Source organism: Neolamprologus brichardi, chromosome 17 (assembly GCF_056152115.1).
Source record: "Neolamprologus brichardi isolate AB-2024 chromosome 17, ASM5615211v1, whole genome shotgun sequence".
Lineage (NCBI taxonomy): Eukaryota > Metazoa > Chordata > Actinopteri > Cichliformes > Cichlidae > Neolamprologus > Neolamprologus brichardi.
The window spans coordinates 20,224,455-20,241,674 of NC_142120.1; the positions used below are offsets into that span (position 1 = coordinate 20,224,455).

General features: G+C 40.2%; 1 protein-coding gene and 1 long non-coding RNA gene across 3 annotated transcripts; one reads left to right on the forward strand and one right to left on the reverse strand.

Annotated features, from left to right (window-relative positions):
• Nucleotides 1-546: 546 nt before the first annotated feature.
• Nucleotides 547-9,146, reverse strand: LOC102782285 (ras-related protein Rap-1b). Of its 2 annotated transcripts, none has more exons than XM_006780987.3 (8): nucleotides 9,053-9,146; nucleotides 5,038-5,107; nucleotides 3,921-3,989; nucleotides 3,765-3,821; nucleotides 3,543-3,683; nucleotides 2,321-2,464; nucleotides 1,259-1,351; nucleotides 547-1,146 (listed from the first exon to the last, which is right to left on the reverse strand). In XM_006780987.3, the coding sequence occupies exons 2-7, from the start codon at nucleotides 5,092-5,094 to the stop codon at nucleotides 1,265-1,267; spliced, it is 555 nt and encodes a 184-aa protein (XP_006781050.1). In that variant the 5' UTR covers nucleotides 5,095-5,107; nucleotides 9,053-9,146; the 3' UTR covers nucleotides 547-1,146; nucleotides 1,259-1,264. The 2 variants fall into 2 exon arrangements, with proteins under 2 accessions (XP_006781050.1, XP_006781049.1); XM_006780986.3 differs by having other exon boundaries at nucleotides 5,038-5,110; nucleotides 9,053-9,130.
• LOC118454069 (uncharacterized) lies at nucleotides 3,426-8,979 on the forward strand. Its single transcript, XR_004843589.2, has 3 exons — nucleotides 3,426-3,503; nucleotides 5,041-5,317; nucleotides 6,909-8,979. It is a non-coding gene; the product is annotated as an uncharacterized LOC118454069 (long non-coding RNA).
• Nucleotides 9,147-17,220: the final 8,074 nt, after the last annotated feature.

A 17,220-nucleotide genomic window follows, 5' to 3' on the forward strand; every position in this document is an offset into this window, starting at 1 on the left:
TAAAGCGACGGGTTAAAATGGCTCATTTTAAGCAGGGCCGGGAAAGGACAGTAAGGGCATTAATTTACTTTTAAATCAGGTAAAACTGCTCTAGTGGAAATAATATAGAGCTGAAAATGAGCATGACAGGCCCCCTTTAATATCTTATCAGTTAAAGTGACTAAAGGACCAATAATTCAGTGTTTCAACCCCGCAGGTCAAAAAACGATCATTACAGAAAGTGGCCTGCTTCACTGTTGTTACGTAGCTCACATACACTCACAAACACACACACAAACAAACACACACACAGAGTTAAGGTACTGGACCAGTGTGAGTCTGCTGTCAAAAAGGCAACATGTCCGCCCTGAGCAGCAGATCAGGAGTCAGCTCGCCATGCTGCTATGGCAACAAGCCACCTAACATCTTCCCGTTATATCTGTATTCTTCCTGACTCCACCCAGTTTGTTAACTTTAGGCTAATTTTAATTACGGCACTGCTATCAGCACAGTAAGCTAACCTCTTGACCTGCTGCTACACCCCCCAACCCTGCCTCACCCCCACCCCCACCCCTCCCGCCCCAAAAATCAAAAACATAAAATGACTTAATTGTTTTCACAAAGAATCATAATAATAATAATCACTGTAATAATAACCACTGTATGAATCCACAGGTTTCACCAGAGCCACACACACCCACGGTCAGCCGTGTCGGCGGCACCGTCATCACCGCGGCGATGCCAACACAGCTGACGGTTGGCCCTGTGATTGGCTCAGGGCTGCCGGAAAACAATAAGGCGAAAGAAACAAAAAAAAAAAGTTAAAAATGTTTTAAAAAGAAAAGAAAAAAAAGCAAGAAGCCACTCCCCACTGCAAAGACAGCCTAGCAGAGAGCATGATGGGAACCGTAGTTTAAATCAAGCCCCTGCATTCCCGCAACAGAAGAATCATCATCATCATCGCCACCACCGTAGCAGTCCTTTGATGTTCTGTTTTAATGTTTCCAAGGCAACAGTCTCCTTTACATAGTGTGATGAAGGATGGGAGAAGCGATCGTCATGGTAACAGAGTGGCTGATGCTGATGATGACATGGTTGTGTTAAAGGGGCGTGGCCAGCTGGAAGATGTCCTGTGATTGGTTGGTTGGTTATCAGGTGAGCAGGAATCTGGACACAGAGAACCAGAGTGTGTGTGAACAACAACGTGTGTGATAAACTCAATGTGTGTGTGTGTGTGTGTGTGTGTGTGTGCGCGCGCACACATGACAATAGCAGCTACCTGCCATTAGAGAAGCTGACAAGTGGACTTTTTGCGGGTTTTCCCTGGAACGGGACTCTTCCTGTTGATCTGTCGGACAAGGTCGTAGAAGATCTGCAAACGAACACGAAGAAATGAAACCTACACTGCCAAACATTCCCCAAACTACTAATAAAATGCCAAAAACTACTTAAAATGTGTCTGTGAAGGTTCTCAGTCATCCAGGTCATCGTAGTCTAAGGAGCTTGGAAAGAAAAGCGTCTGGACTTCTTTAAGTGGCTTGAAGACGTTTCACCTCTGAGAAGCTTCTTCAGTTCTAAGGTCAAATGGTGGGGACTCCCAGATTTAAGCTCTGTGGGAGTAACCCACCAAGAGGGACAATGGACCCCCTAATGATCCTCTACCTAATCACACGAGCCAAGGTGTGAAAATGGGTGTAGGTCACAATCAGCCAAGGTTTTGGGTGAGCTCATTGTGAAACCTGGCCCCACCCTATCATGAGGTCAGATGGCCCGGGATGTGAGTGGGCGTTAAGGCGTCTGGGAGGGATCTCAAAACTGGATTATAGAGCTGACAGTTGGTGTCGTAAACCACCGCCTCTGTTCAAAGATGGTTGCTCACAGTGGACATAAATTGCCTCTTTTACTCCTCTTTCAAATGTACACAGAGAGGACAGATGGTTTGAAAGAGTCTAAATGCATATTTAGACTATAATAGTCCTAAAATGGTCATATCCCCAAAACCAACAGAGCAGCAGCTGAAACACAAATGCTAAGGCTTCAAAATGTCTGAAACTAACAATGAAATCCATTTTTTCTTTGTCTATGACAAAAACTCTGGAGGAATAGTCTGATGTTTGTATTATTACAGCTTCCAGTGTTTTTGAGCCAGGACCGCACACATCACAGTGATTCTCTCGTGTTGCACGCTGTAAGCTTTATTTCAGTTTTTTACAAACTCCAGATGATGTGTACATCATTTTGCAGAATCAATGGTGCTCAAAACTCAAAAGCCCAAAGATATTTAGGTTTAAATACAGCTCTGACTAACTGTGTAAACTTTGCTGTGGGTGTGTTTTGTCACCTCGTTGACGTTAATCTTGCTCTTGGCCGAGGTCTCAAGGAAGGCGCAGGAGTTCCACTGGCGAGCGAGACCGATGCCTGACTCTTTGGCCACCACACGCTCCACCTCCAGATCACATTTATTTCCAACCAGGATCATGGGAACCTAAATTGGCACGCCAAACACTCACATTCAGACAGCTGTTTGCAGCACATTCAAAGATGATCACTGGATTATTTTAACGGGAGAAAACTAATGTGAAAACCAGAAAAGAGGACATCAGTGTTTCATCTGGTTTTTAGAATCTGTAACGTTTGACGTGAAGTCAGAATGTATGTTTCCTTAATTTTTTTATTTATATTTATCCATTTTGTAAATCATCTGTTTCTTAATAAAAACATGTTTGAAATTTTATTCAGTCATTTTATTGACTAAATCAATCCAGAATCTTAAATTCATGTTAATATAAATACATTTCTAGCTTGAAACATATTAAACATATTGGGTTTTTAAAAAATGTTGTACAAAACAATATTTTCTTTTTATTAATTCTTTCTTTTTTAATTCTTTTTTTTGTTTTATTCTCATTTTAAATGTAGATATTATAAATTCATTTGCTTGTTTTATTTTATTTGTTTAAAAGCTTGTTCAGAAGCATTTTCTATTTTTTTAATTACAAATTTGCTTTTTTATTCTTTTACATTTAAATTGCAAATTTGCAGTTTTTTTATTTTCTTCTTTCCCCACTAGATGCTGATTAAAAATAAAACTTTTTGGAACCTATGTAATGTAACTCATGTCTAGCAGGGGGAGCAATGCTAAAGGCCTCCACACAGGCTGGCTGATGGTGGCGTGTTAAAACAAGTGACCTCTGTTTCATGAGAATAAATTACACATACACCCATCAGCAGTCAGTTAGCTAGCTTAGCATAAGCCTGACAGCAGGATTATGTGGAGGTGATAGAGTCCACTTCCTCTTAAACTCAGATTTAACTGATTTATCTCAAATTACATTTTTATGTCATGGCAAACTATTTTTGGCTGCCACCAGAAACTTCTCCCCTTCTCCACTGGTTTCTAGGCAACTTCCTCTGAGCCAAGAAACAAGAGTTTTAAATACAAACATCAGCAACTGACTAACTACAACCAGACAAATTACTCAGGAGCTCCTTCACTATGCTACAGACTCCTTCATCACGTTAGGGTGAGTTTAGGCAAAGTAAAGGGTGCTGTGGTTTCTTACATCTTCCGTGTCCTTCACTCTGAGGATCTGCTCTCGGAGGTCTTGAAGGTCGTTGAAGGTGGACTGAGCCGTGATGGAGTAAACCAGAGCAAAGCCCTGGCCATTCTTCATGTACAGGTCTCTCATTGCTGTGAACTGCTCCTAAAGACAGACAGACAGGTGGCCAGGACTCAGTCAGGCACATCTCATGGTCAAAAGTATGTAGACAGAGCCAGGTCTTACTGTTCCTGCTGTGTCCAGGATCTCCAGCATACACTGCTGTCCATCGACCTCGACTTGCTGCAGAAACAAAAGGAATGAATCATAACTGTGGATTATAACTAAAACTAATTAAACTATAGATGCTTCTAAAAACGTGTGAGGATGAAGAGGTCCTACCTTTCTGTAGGAGTCCTCTATCGTGGGGTCGTATTTCTCCACAAAGATTCCCTGAACAAACTGGACAGTCTGGAGATGGACAGACGGACAGACACGAGTAGCGGGACAAAGAGAAGTAGGACAGCAGTGTTAATGGAGCTCTGTTCAGCTCCCCATTGGGAGTCATTAGAGCGGAATTAATGTGACACTGTGACACGTCTCCATTATATCATGGGGAGTAAAGCACTTCATTGTAGTGTGACTGACACCGCCGTGTTAGTGTGTCAGTGATGGCCGGGCGCAAAAAAAAAAAAACCGAAGCACAGTGACATCACTGTGCAGCCATTTACACAGGAATCTGCACTGGAGCACTCCAGCCATGCAAGTCCCAAAGCTGCAAACACAGTTTTACCTCAATGTACAAACGTGAATGCACAAAAATCAGTATATGAATAATACAAACACTAGTGCAAGAACAGGAAATGCGATTTCCTGCAATGTTACATCACCTCTAATTAATTTTTGACTCTTCTTATAAAGTTTTGTAAAACATAATGACTGAAAATAGTTTTTCTAGTCTTTAATACACACATTTTGAATATGATTATCTTTATATAAGCTTTATTATATCTTTATATAATAAATTATATTATTTATTTGTCTATTTACATTGTATTTTTTTATCTTTAATCTTTATCTTATTCAGTATTCATAAATATATTTTCTATCTTCCTATTCATTCTTTATCAATTTTTATTTATTTAAAATATTTAAAAATACTAATTTATTTATTTTTCTTCTATTTTTCTTCTTTTCTTTTATATATTTTATATAAATATTTGTCACTATTTCAGTGGGGGGTTTATTTAAATATTACAAGTATTTATTTTCAGTTTTTCTATTTCTTTATTAGTTTTTGGTGGGGACTATTTTCAGCAGCGGATTAATCCACATTGAATATTTGAGTTAAAATAAAGTACAAGGTGTTGCCATGTGGCTCTAAACTCATCAGCAGGATAATTTCAGTGTTGATTCAGTGTTCATTTTTTTTGGCACTCACTGACATTAAATAGAATAACATCAGACTCTCACTTTAATGCAAACAGCTGATTAACGTGGATTTTTTTTTTTTACTTACCAGAGCTGACTTGCCGACGCCTCCTGATCCTAAAACAACCAGTTTGTATTCACGCATCCTGACTGTCTGTCTGCTGGGTGAGAGACACAAACACAGAGGAGGAGACCGTTAACAGGTCGCTATTGGACATCCAGTCACAGCTACCAATCACACAGCAGGATTACAGTAAGCCCCACCTCCTCCTATGATGCACCTGGAGATGTAACACCATCAATTACAAACACACAAATGAAGACTTCCTGCCCCTCACTGGGAGATAATGATTACCCAGCATGCATGGGTAAGTTACTGAAAACTGCGGAGTCACATGATCTCACAGCTGGTGGTGATGTCACTGCTATGGAATCCTTCCTGGTTACTGTTGCTATGCGTTCATGTCTCAGTGTGTGGATGCATACCAATCATTCCTCGCCGTGTGTGTGCAAACCTTCACTGTCACGGCAACAAGAAGCAACACGATGGACAAACACACACACACACACCCAAATACACACACGTTTAAGATTGTTCATGAGGACCCCCGCTGACACGATGTGTTTACAGACCCTAAAACCATTTCAAATTTTACCATCACAGCCTGTAAACAACACAAATACAGCTACTAACTGACAACCAGAAAAGACTCTATAAATGAGTAACACCAGGTGTAATCTAATATTTAAAGTCGACCCTTATACCCTGCCACATATCTCCTGCTCCGATGGTGGATGTTCATATTAAACATGGCCAAGTTTCTAATAAGGTCAGCATATGTACAAATAAGCCCCATGAGCCAAAAGCTTGCACTCTAAACACTCTGATTCAGACAGTTTCCACTATTATCAGATCTCTGTGATGTCATAGAGTGCAGATATCCCTAATCTGATCATCTCAGCCTCCAGAGCTCAACCTGCCTGCTGTTAAAACCAGAAATGTATTGACCACCAGGGGGCGGCTCCTCGCCACAAACAGGCTTCTGTTTTTTCATTACAAGTTTGAGGTTTCATTACGAGACTTCACTGATCAGCTGGTGATGTAACACTGGCTACACCCTTCTCGTATCCTGTCTGTGGTTCATACATTCTGTTTACGAGGGGCAGCCAATCAGAACAAAGGTGACTTAAAAGAAGGATAAAAGTCTTGCAACCTTGAAACCATGCTAGATCAGGTCTCCAGAAGCTGTTACTTTAATTTTAGAGGCTGCAGGGATATAAAAGAGGAATCGCATGCATGAAAGTTTGGTTTCTGTAACTGTGCAGTGTACGGGTCACAGGAAAACAACAAAAACATAAATACTGTGTCACAAATACTCTTAACTGACCCAAGACAAGACTAACTCAGGACAAAGTGCTTCTTAAATTTAAAGCTTTTATTTTTGGTAACCAATCTGAGAATAAACACTTATAATAAACAAGTTACCATCAAACATTCAGCTTAAGTTAAAGTTGCTTAATATTTTGGAGGCAACAAGTGTTTACAATTTTTAGGTAAATCCGTTATCTCAAATAGTGGGACTATTAATGTCTTCATGTAGTTATATTAATATTTAAGTCACTGCAAGACTCCTGTCGTGACAAATCACACTCAGTGAGTACTCTTGCTTGAAACTTTTGCCCAAATCCTATTTTCAGAGTTTATCTATTCTATTTTGGGGACAAGAAACAAGAAGAGAACGACTCCCAGTGGATTTTATTGTTCAGGGCTTTTGTTCATATTTTAAATAAAAACTAGCGTGGTGTATGGGTCACAGAAAACCCCCTAAAAAACCCTAAAAATGTTAAATGTCTCCATCTCCAGTCACAACAGCTGTATAAATGAGCTAAATGCACACAACTGATCAGGTGGAGACTGGGAGGAGTTCAAATCTCAAGTTTTATCTACCCTATTGTCAGTGAAGGCATCAGCAGTAATGGATTTCATCGCCTGAGGGTCTGAACAGGCTTGCCTCACTACAACGCTCTGCAGCAAGTCCAGACGGGTTCAACGCTTCGCGAGAAGTCACTCACTGGAGCAGCAGAGGTGAGGCCATCAAGGGGAAAGTTGGATGAGCCAAAATATCTAAAACCCTTCGATCACACCTGAAGCCCTATCTCTGGACATTTACAAGTCCCCCTGTCACAAACCTGCCTCTGCGGGAGAGCACCTGCATCGGGACTTCCCCCCTCATGCTTCACGATGCTGTGCTATGACGAAATATAATGAGACGTTACAGAAATATGCACAGACACACAGCAACAGCAGGAAGAAAAAGATCATCACGTCTTCCAATAAATCAGAACTAAGGCTCAGAAAGTCCTTTAATTTAAAAAGCTCTCATAATCCATCCATCCATATACTTCCACTTATCCACTTCTGGGTCAGAGCAAAGTGAGCAAATTAAAATAGACACACTCTTCTCTTAAACTTCTTAAAGAAAATCAGCTGATTTGCTCTTACCAACCACTGCTGCTCATGAAATATTTGCCATTACAGCTCAGGCTGCCTAAACCTGGTTTGGCACACCCACAGGCATCAAACCCAGAGGAAGTGCCAAACAGGAACCTCGGGACCTGGAAAATTAACCTGAAGTACCAAAAAAGCTGCAGTTTCCCTAATATCAAACAGACACTGTTTTCACTATAGAAAGATGGAGAGGCAGGTGGCTTCAGCTAATTGGAGTCTGTGAACTGGACTCCAATAATATCTCCAAAACGACCACAAAACACAAACGATGGTGCCTTCACCATCTTTTATACAGTCTGTGGAGAAAGCAACACACAGTCATGTCCCAACAATACACAGAAGTAGAAAGCTTCCATTATCTCCTTATAGTCCAAATTTGTAACAATTCAAAAAAGAAATACTGCCCTTTCTGCACACTATGAGTGTATTTACTTATAAATAAACCCTCACTGTGGGTCTGTTTAAGTTTAACTGCAGTTCAGACTTAATGCATGAACAACAACAATCAAACTACACAGCAAATTATTATATAACTGTAAAATGAGGCGTCACTGAGGGCTTTTATGTTGTATTGTGATTGTACCACATACACGTTGACTGAAAGGAAGACTTTAACCTGAAACTTCATACTTCACATCAGTGTTTCCTGTTTGCTTTGTTTACATGTGAACAAAAAGAGGATCTGCTGTTATCAACATAGACTGCTGGCCTTAATTTATAGGCTATAAATACATTAATCTTTAGTTACCAGAGCGTCACTGCACAGATACACACAGTTCAACCCAACCTGAAACCTGCATTTTATTCTTATATTTCAGTATTTTGCTCACTCAGTGGGCACTTCTGCTTTTTCCAGCAATCACTGAATAATGTTAATCTACTAAAGTGAAGTTGTCAGAGCAGAAAGATGGACTCACAATACGCACAGATCCCTGAGTCAAGCAGAACTAGGTGGGGCCTGTCAATACTCAGTGTGTGTGTGTGTTGCTGACAGGCAGTACAACAGGAGAGGAATAAAACCAAGCAGTGTTTTGCAACCAAATTGGCTTTGATTGCAGGTTCCCTCAAGCTCCCAAACTCTGCATCCTCTCATCAATCACTTCCACTCTTTTTTTTTTTTTTGCCTCCGGGAGAGCAACGGGGCTTCCGCAGCTCTGTGGCCGCCTCACAATGCTCCTTACCCGGGAAGCTCCGCAAGCAGACCCCGCTGCCTCAGAAGAGCGGAGACAAAACGCGAGCAGAAGCGGACTTCGGGCTCTACAGACCGGAAACAGACTCACAGACGGACAGACAGCCGCCGTGACGTCGTGAAGCAGTCAGCCCGTGTCTGATATAAACTGTATTCTCATCAGGACAGCCGCCGTCCGTCTGTCTGCCTTTACGTCCATCCGTCTGTCTGTCCGCCGGTCGCTTGCTTCCGCAAACCCAGCCCAGCACGGCTCCCGACCGGCCTGTCTCCCGTCCCTGCTAGCCGGGACATTTCCCGGTTCGACCCAGGCTAGCTCACATCTACATGAAAGAGGGAGGAAACGGGAGGCGGAAGCGAGGAAAAAGAGGTAAAAGCGAGAAACGGGAGAAAAGAAGCAGTACTCACAGTCATCCACCCGTCCGCTCCGCTGCGCTCTCCGCCGCTCACTCTCTCTCCTGTTCGCAGTGAACGTCGCTCGACCAGAGCCGCTCCCTCCTGCTCCCGACGCGCTGACGTTAAGCTCGACGCGGCGAACGCAAGAGCCTCCTGTCCGACTTTTCAAAATAAAAGACGTGAAAAAACTGGTTCAAATATGAAATAAATTGTAGTTTTAAACATATAATTCTGCTTCATCTTGAGGGGTTTTTTATACATTATTATATCATAAAGTCATAAAATAAATATAAATAACATATTATTCTTACTTTAATTTCAGATAATTTGGATTTCATTGTACATTATTAAGATATCTCTGTTGTTATATTTTATTTTAGACAAGATAACATAAGATATATTGTATTTATAAAAACGATTTGGAAAAAAAATCATTAAATAACTAGAAATTTATATACCTTAATAAATAAAGAAATATAATGTTGGAATGACAAATAGTGACAGCTTATTTACAAGGTGTTGCTACCGCAGGTAGCTCTGTATACTTGAATTGGGCCACGATAGTGAGATATGGCTGAAAGCTACTTTTTTTTTTTTAAAGTGAGCCTTGATTTAAATTAACTAAAAACATGATTCAAGCATAAATAGCATGGAAATTATTTTCAGCAGGAAACAAAACACAGGCATTTCATGTCAGTATTTTCAATATAAAGCTTTCCTCTGAGCATTGAGTACAAAATGCTGAGAAAAAGTTGTATAAATTTACTGGTGTGAAAATAATTGAAAAAAAAAAACACAAGATGACAATAAGCAGCCAGAATGAAATAAATATAATACAACACAGAACTGATGTTCTTCTTCAGAATTTCAAAATAAAGACACCTTCATAAGCAATATATATATATATATAGATATATATATGTATATGTATATATATATATATATATATATATATATATATATATATATATATATATATATATATATATATATATATACAAAACACTAATAATTAATACCTGGTAACTAACTAGTAATAAATAGTTAAAAATATAGAACTATTGAAGAAACCAGCTAAGAAGTCTTTATTGCTAATAAACAAATTAATGTCTAGAAATGCCCTAGCACAAGAAGATAATAAAAATTCTGTTATGAACAGCTAAATTAACAACTAAACACAAACAAAAATGCTATGTTTATATTAACTAACTGTAACCATGAACCTGAAGATTAGTATGATTTGATGAGACTTTGTATTTTTGTATTTTACTCCCTAGAAGCCATTCAAAACACGTTTATTTAATATCAAACCAAATTCCTTTCTCCACTCTTGTCCTCTGCTTATATGTTTATTTTGAAGGTAGACTGCATTTACTTCCGGTTTCTCCTAGGCTTCGTCACAACTTTGGTTCAAGACCCCTCTTCTTTTTTTTCTTGTGACGGTTCAGCCTCGCTCTCAGCTGCTTCCTGTTTCCTGTAAAACAGAACCTCTGTTTCTCTATGGTTTTTGCTTTTATTTCTATAAAGTCACATTAAACACTTTCAGTTTTCTATTGTTGTTGTTGTCAGTGTTGTCAGCATGTCATCATCAGTCCAATCAGGATCCATATACAGGTCAGGTTTTTAGATAAAATAAGATAAAATTGTGAAAACATTTCAGTGGGAATATATCCATCAAGTGTTTCATTTAGAACAATCTTTGTATTTTTTTTATATGTAAAAGGTCAGAAATGTTTACAAACATTTTTAACTAATTGAAGTCTACAAAAAACTTTTTTTCCTTTCATCTGATTGTTTGGCATCCATAATGGGTTTTGTTTAAGTATATTAAAAACAACATGTGACAGTGACAGAAAAGAATGAAACTGCCAAATATTCACTAGCTAGAAATGAACTGCCACATGTCTCTGTTCTTGGGCCTTTACTGTTCAAATTTTATATAAATGTCATCAAATACAGCAACCGTAGAGCCCTAATGTCCACTAATAACAACAAATAAAAAAGTCTACACTAATTTTAAAAGGTTTCATAATCACCGTTCATCTATAACATAATTTACTCCCTGTTTAATGTACAAATTGCACAGGAATAATGAAAAGGGGACATTTTTGTGCACTGTAATTCAAATACAGACTTCTATATTTTTTTCTAACCACTGGGTAAGATTTTGTATTTACAATCATGGGAAATGATGAAACTACCAAAAGTTTCCACGTGACCATGTGATATCAGAGGAATTTGAGCTGTGTTCTTGGTCCTTTGCACCCTTAAATTTAATTACAGCATCCCTAAAAATAACTGTAGCAATAGTATGTTATCTTCTAATGTTATATATGCCAACTCATCTACTGCACACAGGATAGAGTGAAAACTATCCAGTGTTGCACATCGCCGTAACTTTGTGCTGAACTTTTGTTGGGGGGGGGCAAGATCTCTGTCTAAATAAATAAATAAATCTGGGTAAATTCCCATATGATTAAACATCAAATGGGTAATACCTGAAATGAGTAAAGAAAGAAAATCAACAGCTTATTTATTGGGGGGGGGGGGTCATAAACCCCCCCTAACCGCCCCCCTGGAAATTACACCCCTGGTGTTGCGTAATATTGATAACAACTGAGTTTAACATTTAACTTTTGGATGACGGCACAAAGTCTTAGAGAGGAGGATAGAGAGGGAGAGAAAAGGAGAGAGCAGAAATAAACAGATAACAGTGGACATGTAGGCAACATGTAACAGCAAAATATTCTAAAGCTTCAGCTTCTGTTTTTCCCACATTTATTGTTGATGACTCACATAACTAAATAGTGTATTATACTGATATCAAAGTAGTTGTATACAATGTTTGTGTATGATTATCAGTGGAATGAAGGAGTGAGGAGGATGGAGAGAAAGAGGAAGAACCAGGTGAGTAAATCTTAAGGACCTTGTAGTACCATATCAGCCTATTAGAGCACTTCACTCTTGCACTGCAGGCCTACTTATTGTTCCTAGAGTATTTAAAAGTAGAATGGGAGGGAGAGCCTTCAGTTTTCAGGCCCCTCTTCTGTGGAACCAGCTTCCAGCTTGGATTCGGGAGACAGACACTATCTCTACTTTTAAGATTAGGCTTAAAACTTTCCTTTTTGCTAAAGCATATAGTTAGGGCTGGACCAGGTGACCCTGAATCCTCCCTTAGTTATGCTGCAATAGACGTAGGCTGCTGAGGATTCCCATGATGCATTGAGTTTTTCCTTTCCAGTCACCTTTCTCACTCACTATGTATTAACAGACCTCTCTGCATTGAATCATGCATGTTATTAATGTCTGTCTCTCTTCCACAGCATGTCTTTATCCTGTTTTGCTTCTCTCACCCCAACCGGTCGCAGCAGATGGCCGCCCCTCCCTGAGCCCGGTTCTGCCGGAGGTTTCTTCCTGTTAAAAGGGAATTTTTCCTTCCCACTGTCGCTTGCTCATAGGGGGTCATATGATTGTTGGGTTTTTCTCTGTATCTACTGCACAATATAAAGTGCCTTGAGGCAACTGCTGTTGTGATTTGGCGCTAAATAAATAAAATTGAATTGAAATTAAATGATTATTGGTTTTTTTACCAAATATGTTGACATGCGTTTCATGGATGCTTTGTGTGCTTTCCAGCAGCACACTGAAAATGGTGCATGTATGTTCGAAAGAACATATTTATTGACGTGAGTAGTAGAATTTGACAGGATCTATATCACTCTAAACATGGCATAAAACTATAGTTGAAACTACACTGATGTCACAGACTCCAAATCTGTTCTCCACTCTTGAATTGGGGCTACATGCTGCTCTGTGCTGATTCCGCATAATAAAAGGAGGGTTTGTATGAATTAAAAATCTTTAATGTAAAAGCAGCTCTCTTATCAATTTACTTCATGTTGAGGTGTATGGAGTGGTAGTGTGATTTTACACTTTCTTTGTTGAATTGTGCTGCTTTAAGTGCTTAATGATCTGGTCAGCTGCTTCTATGCGGTTAAGAGACTGAAAATACACTATGTATGTTTCTTCTTTCTCCTCACAAGTTGTTCTTTACTTTGGAAAATTCTGATCTATTGGGCCTTTGATTGAAGATTGATAACTAAAATTAAGTTGCTTTTAAATTTACTGCTTTTATTTATTGAAATAAGGTTTGCAAATGTGAAAAGAGCCGACTACATTTGAAAGTGGTATATTCCATTAATATTAACTGTAAGGCACTATACGCATGACATTATGACTGGGGGCTGAGCCCCTCTAAAACTCTCAACCTACATTCACCTCTGTCCTTTACAATTTAAACGATATGTAAATAGCATCAAATATGGAAACTAATATTAATAATACCCACCATAAATAACAATAGTAATGTTTGTAGTTGGTATATTAAAAAGTTAAATTATTATTATGCTTCTATTAAACAATCTTCTTCCTGTTTAATCTATAAATTAATGATGAAAAAGGGACATTTAGATACCCTTAAGTCAAAATGGAGACTTTTATATGTCATCTTCTTCTAACCACGAATAACATTTTGTGTTTACAATCATAGAAAAGAATGAAATTACCAAATATTCACAACTGAGCACCTGGGGTCAGAGACGTCTATGCTGTGGCGTGCCACTGGGCTTTGTTCCTCTGCTATTCAAATTATACATGAATACCATCAAATCTGGAAACTACAGACCATGAAGCTGTAACAAAAAAAAGTTTACAGTTCTTTTTGATGAGTATGTCTCTATAGAACAACCTGCTGATATTCCTGAGCACACTGCTAATATTTCAAACAGTTTTTTGGCTGTAATATGACAACATTAATCAAAATTTCCATCAGTTTAAAACTTAAAAAATTCATTTGGACTTCCCTTTGCTTTGACACAACAATCACCCCAACACCAACACATTGCTCCTCCCCCCCGTGCTGCATCATCGTTGATGACTGAGCCGGATTACATTTGTATGTGAAGAACTCTACATATTGCACCAGAGCTTTCAGGCTACTAAACACACACACACACACATTGAGGAAGTGTGTGTCAGTGAAAGGGAAGCTGTTTGGGTGGAGGGCAACTCTATTCTTGGTGACTCCTTCCTGTTTGGGTGTGGCTTCACAGTACTGTATCTATGATTGTAGTAAACACAGTGTGTGTGTGTGCGTGCCTGCGTGTGTTACTCATGTTGTGTGGCAATTCAGCAAATCTGACTATGCATCATAAAAAGTTGCCTTAAGGTGAATCATTCAGGTGATGTTTGGGTCTAAGTCCTGGAATGAAATGATGGAAACATGAGTGTGTGTGTGTGTTGAGGCGTACTTCCAACACGCTCTGACACGTTTTGCTGTTCATGCCAGTAACACACACACACACACCCTAATACACCGTTTGCTCTGTAATTTCTGTTTGTTCTTTCACTGGTGACCTTTGACCTTTGATTTATTATTATTATTTTTATATAGGATTACTGTCACACCTGCTCCACTCAACACTACTGAGCCAGCAGAGCATTTTCTCCCTCAGACTGATTTAACCTCACTGCCGTTCCAAATGAAACTGTATGATAAAACATTGATATGTCATCCAATTAAGCCTCATACATAAATTTGTATTCGTCTAACTCTAAATTATGAAGAGTGTTTGTTGTGAGTTCTTGTAGTTGAGCTTTGTGTGCAAATGTCAGGAGGAAATATCCACCCAGATTTGTGAAGCTGACAACAAGAGCCTTTAGGCTCATTTTTAATGACATTATCTGACCGATAATATGGCTGCTGTGTAGTTAATTGTACCACCAGGGTAACTCATCATGCAGACCTTAGCTGCTCCAAAGCAGGTGATGTTCAAGACAAGAGATCAACAGGTGTAAACACACCACTAACTGACCAATCAGATCTTTGGAAAACAGGCTCCTCATTCTTGGAAGATCCCTTGGACCTCAGTGAAAGGCTCAGGAATAGAAACTAACTTCTGATGAGCACCAATAATAATATTAATACATGTACGAATAATTATCCTGCTTTGTTGGTCAGTCATCAAACACACAAAAGTGCTGCAGAACAACTTCATGCTAGCTAATATTCTTTTTGTCTCCAAATAAGCAAAGTTAAAGAAGCAAACTGAGGTTAAATTTTTATGTTTTTATGAAATATGCTGTTTTTAATTTTGTTGTTTTGATTTGTGAGTCTGCTGTGCTGCTTTTGTATGTATTTCCTGTCTCCTCTGTTCCTATTAATAGGTTTCTTTTAGGGAGTTTTTTCTGACTTGGAGCTGTTTTACTTCTCGGCTCGTTGGTGCTGAGGCAGGGGTCTATCTGAGCAGAATAAATTACTATTCTTCAAAGGGTAAAAATCATCAGCATGTCAATGATCAGCCAGGCTAAAACACACACACACACAAATACAAACTCATCAATTCAGCTGCTGCTAGGAGACCAGCTGAACCAGCGTCATCCTGTTTGTTTGCCTGCTAATGAATTTCTGCCTCATTTCAGTAGCCAATCAGAGTGCGGCCCTCTGATTCTCACCTTTGGATCTGTGATAACATCAGCACGCCGGGTAAACAGGTGAGACCCAACAGCCCTGCTGCTGACAATGAAGCTAAACTGACCCCAGCATGGACTCCTGTTTGTAATGGTTCATTCACTCGGGTCTTGGGGATTTTTTTTTGCCTTTCCTGTCCAGGAGTGTACCAATCAGAGTTGTTGTCTGAAGGCCAAAAAAATGCCCAGCAGATTTATTTTCCCAAGTGGACCATTGCAGCTTTTGCTATAATAGTCCACTTCATTCATTCATATTTTATTAGATTTTTATTGGGATGAGTTGGGAAGAAACGTTGCAGAGTAAGTTCAAAGAAGGAGAGTGAGAGAAAAATTGAGAAGAATAGGGATATATAGAGAGAAAAAACACTGAAAATCTGCTTAAACACCTGCTGAAAATCCTCCCAAAAACAACACAGGAGGGAAAACACAGCAACAACCAACATAAGTAGTAACAGTAAATAATAAATATTAAATGGAGCATACAGGACTAATAATATATGATATGTTTAGAGGCAGCAGCAGACAAGATAGTGTGCGTCTATGCTTGCCCATTTATACACTTGTGTGTGCATGCAACTTATTCATAAGGTTTCTCCATTTAAGTATCTAACAGTGTGTATGGGGAGGTACAGCCCTGCCCCATGGGGCCATGGCGACAAGCCTGCTGCACCTAAGCAGCGGGCCGAGGGACCCAAGGCCCAAGAGCCCCCAACTGAGGCAAAGTACCCCCTCCCTGTTGCCAGTTCCCCCACTGACCCCCATAGGCACCCCCATTCCTTGAAATTCACCAAGGTCACAACAGCAGCATCACCAAGTCCCACAGAGCGCCGACCCCACCCCAGGGGAAAACCTACACCCACCCCAACATTGAGTCAACTCTCAGACTACATAAGACAATAGACACCCAGGTTGAGTTCATCCTCCACCTCTGCTGGATCCCCCAACCTGCAGAGTGGACTCCACAAGAGCAGAGTGGACCACATGCAAAAGATAATAACAACCTCGCCACCAGCTGAATAGGCCTCCAGTTCCACCGGTGCACCGAAGGCCCCCATGCCAGGGCCAGGGCCCCGTGCATGCACCAACCCACAACCCCAGTGACACACCAAACCAGGAACCAAGCCCCCCCAGGCCCACCAAGAACGCCAGCTCAGAGGTGGTGCCACCCCAGGACCCCAAGTCCCCAAGCCAGGCCCTACCCAGGAGCAGCGTGGCCTTTAACCGACGTCCGCTAGCACAGATGCTCCTCCGGCCCTGCCACACGCAGTCGCCAGAGAATCACTACCCAAGAGCCACCAGAGCCTCATCCAGGTCAGGAACACAGCTCTCATGTCCAGCCCCCAAAGAAACCCACCCCTAGGGAACCCCCAGATGCAGTTCATGAGGATAGTCTTCTTAGCAAAGCATTAGGCAGTGAGAGCCATCTGGACTGTATTCATCTAAGTTGCCCAATAAGCAAACTGAAGGGGAGGCTGGAATGTTACATTTCAGACACTTTGAGAAGTCTCACATATCCAGCACCAAAACCTCTGAACTGGTGGACAGAACATGGGTGTAACTGTCAGGTGTATTCCCTTGACAATGTGAGCAGTTGTTACAAGATGTAAAACCCATCCCGAACATCCGTTGACCTGTATAGTGCACTCTGTGTA

What these genes read in the sequence shown, in the direction of transcription:
- LOC102782285 (XM_006780987.3), bottom strand. Translation starts at nt 5,094, where the DNA reads ATGCGTGAATACAAACTGGTTGTTTTAGGATCAGGAGGCGTCGGCAAG. An exon ending in GCGTCGGCAAGTCAGCTCTG is followed by an intron (nt 3,990 to 5,037) that starts GTAAGTAAAAAA and finishes GTCCATCTCCAG; the next exon opens with ACTGTCCAGTTTGTTCAGGG. An exon ending in GCAAGATTAACGTCAACGAG is followed by an intron (nt 1,352 to 2,320) that starts GTGACAAAACAC and finishes GTTCGTTTGCAG; the next exon opens with ATCTTCTACGACCTTGTCCG.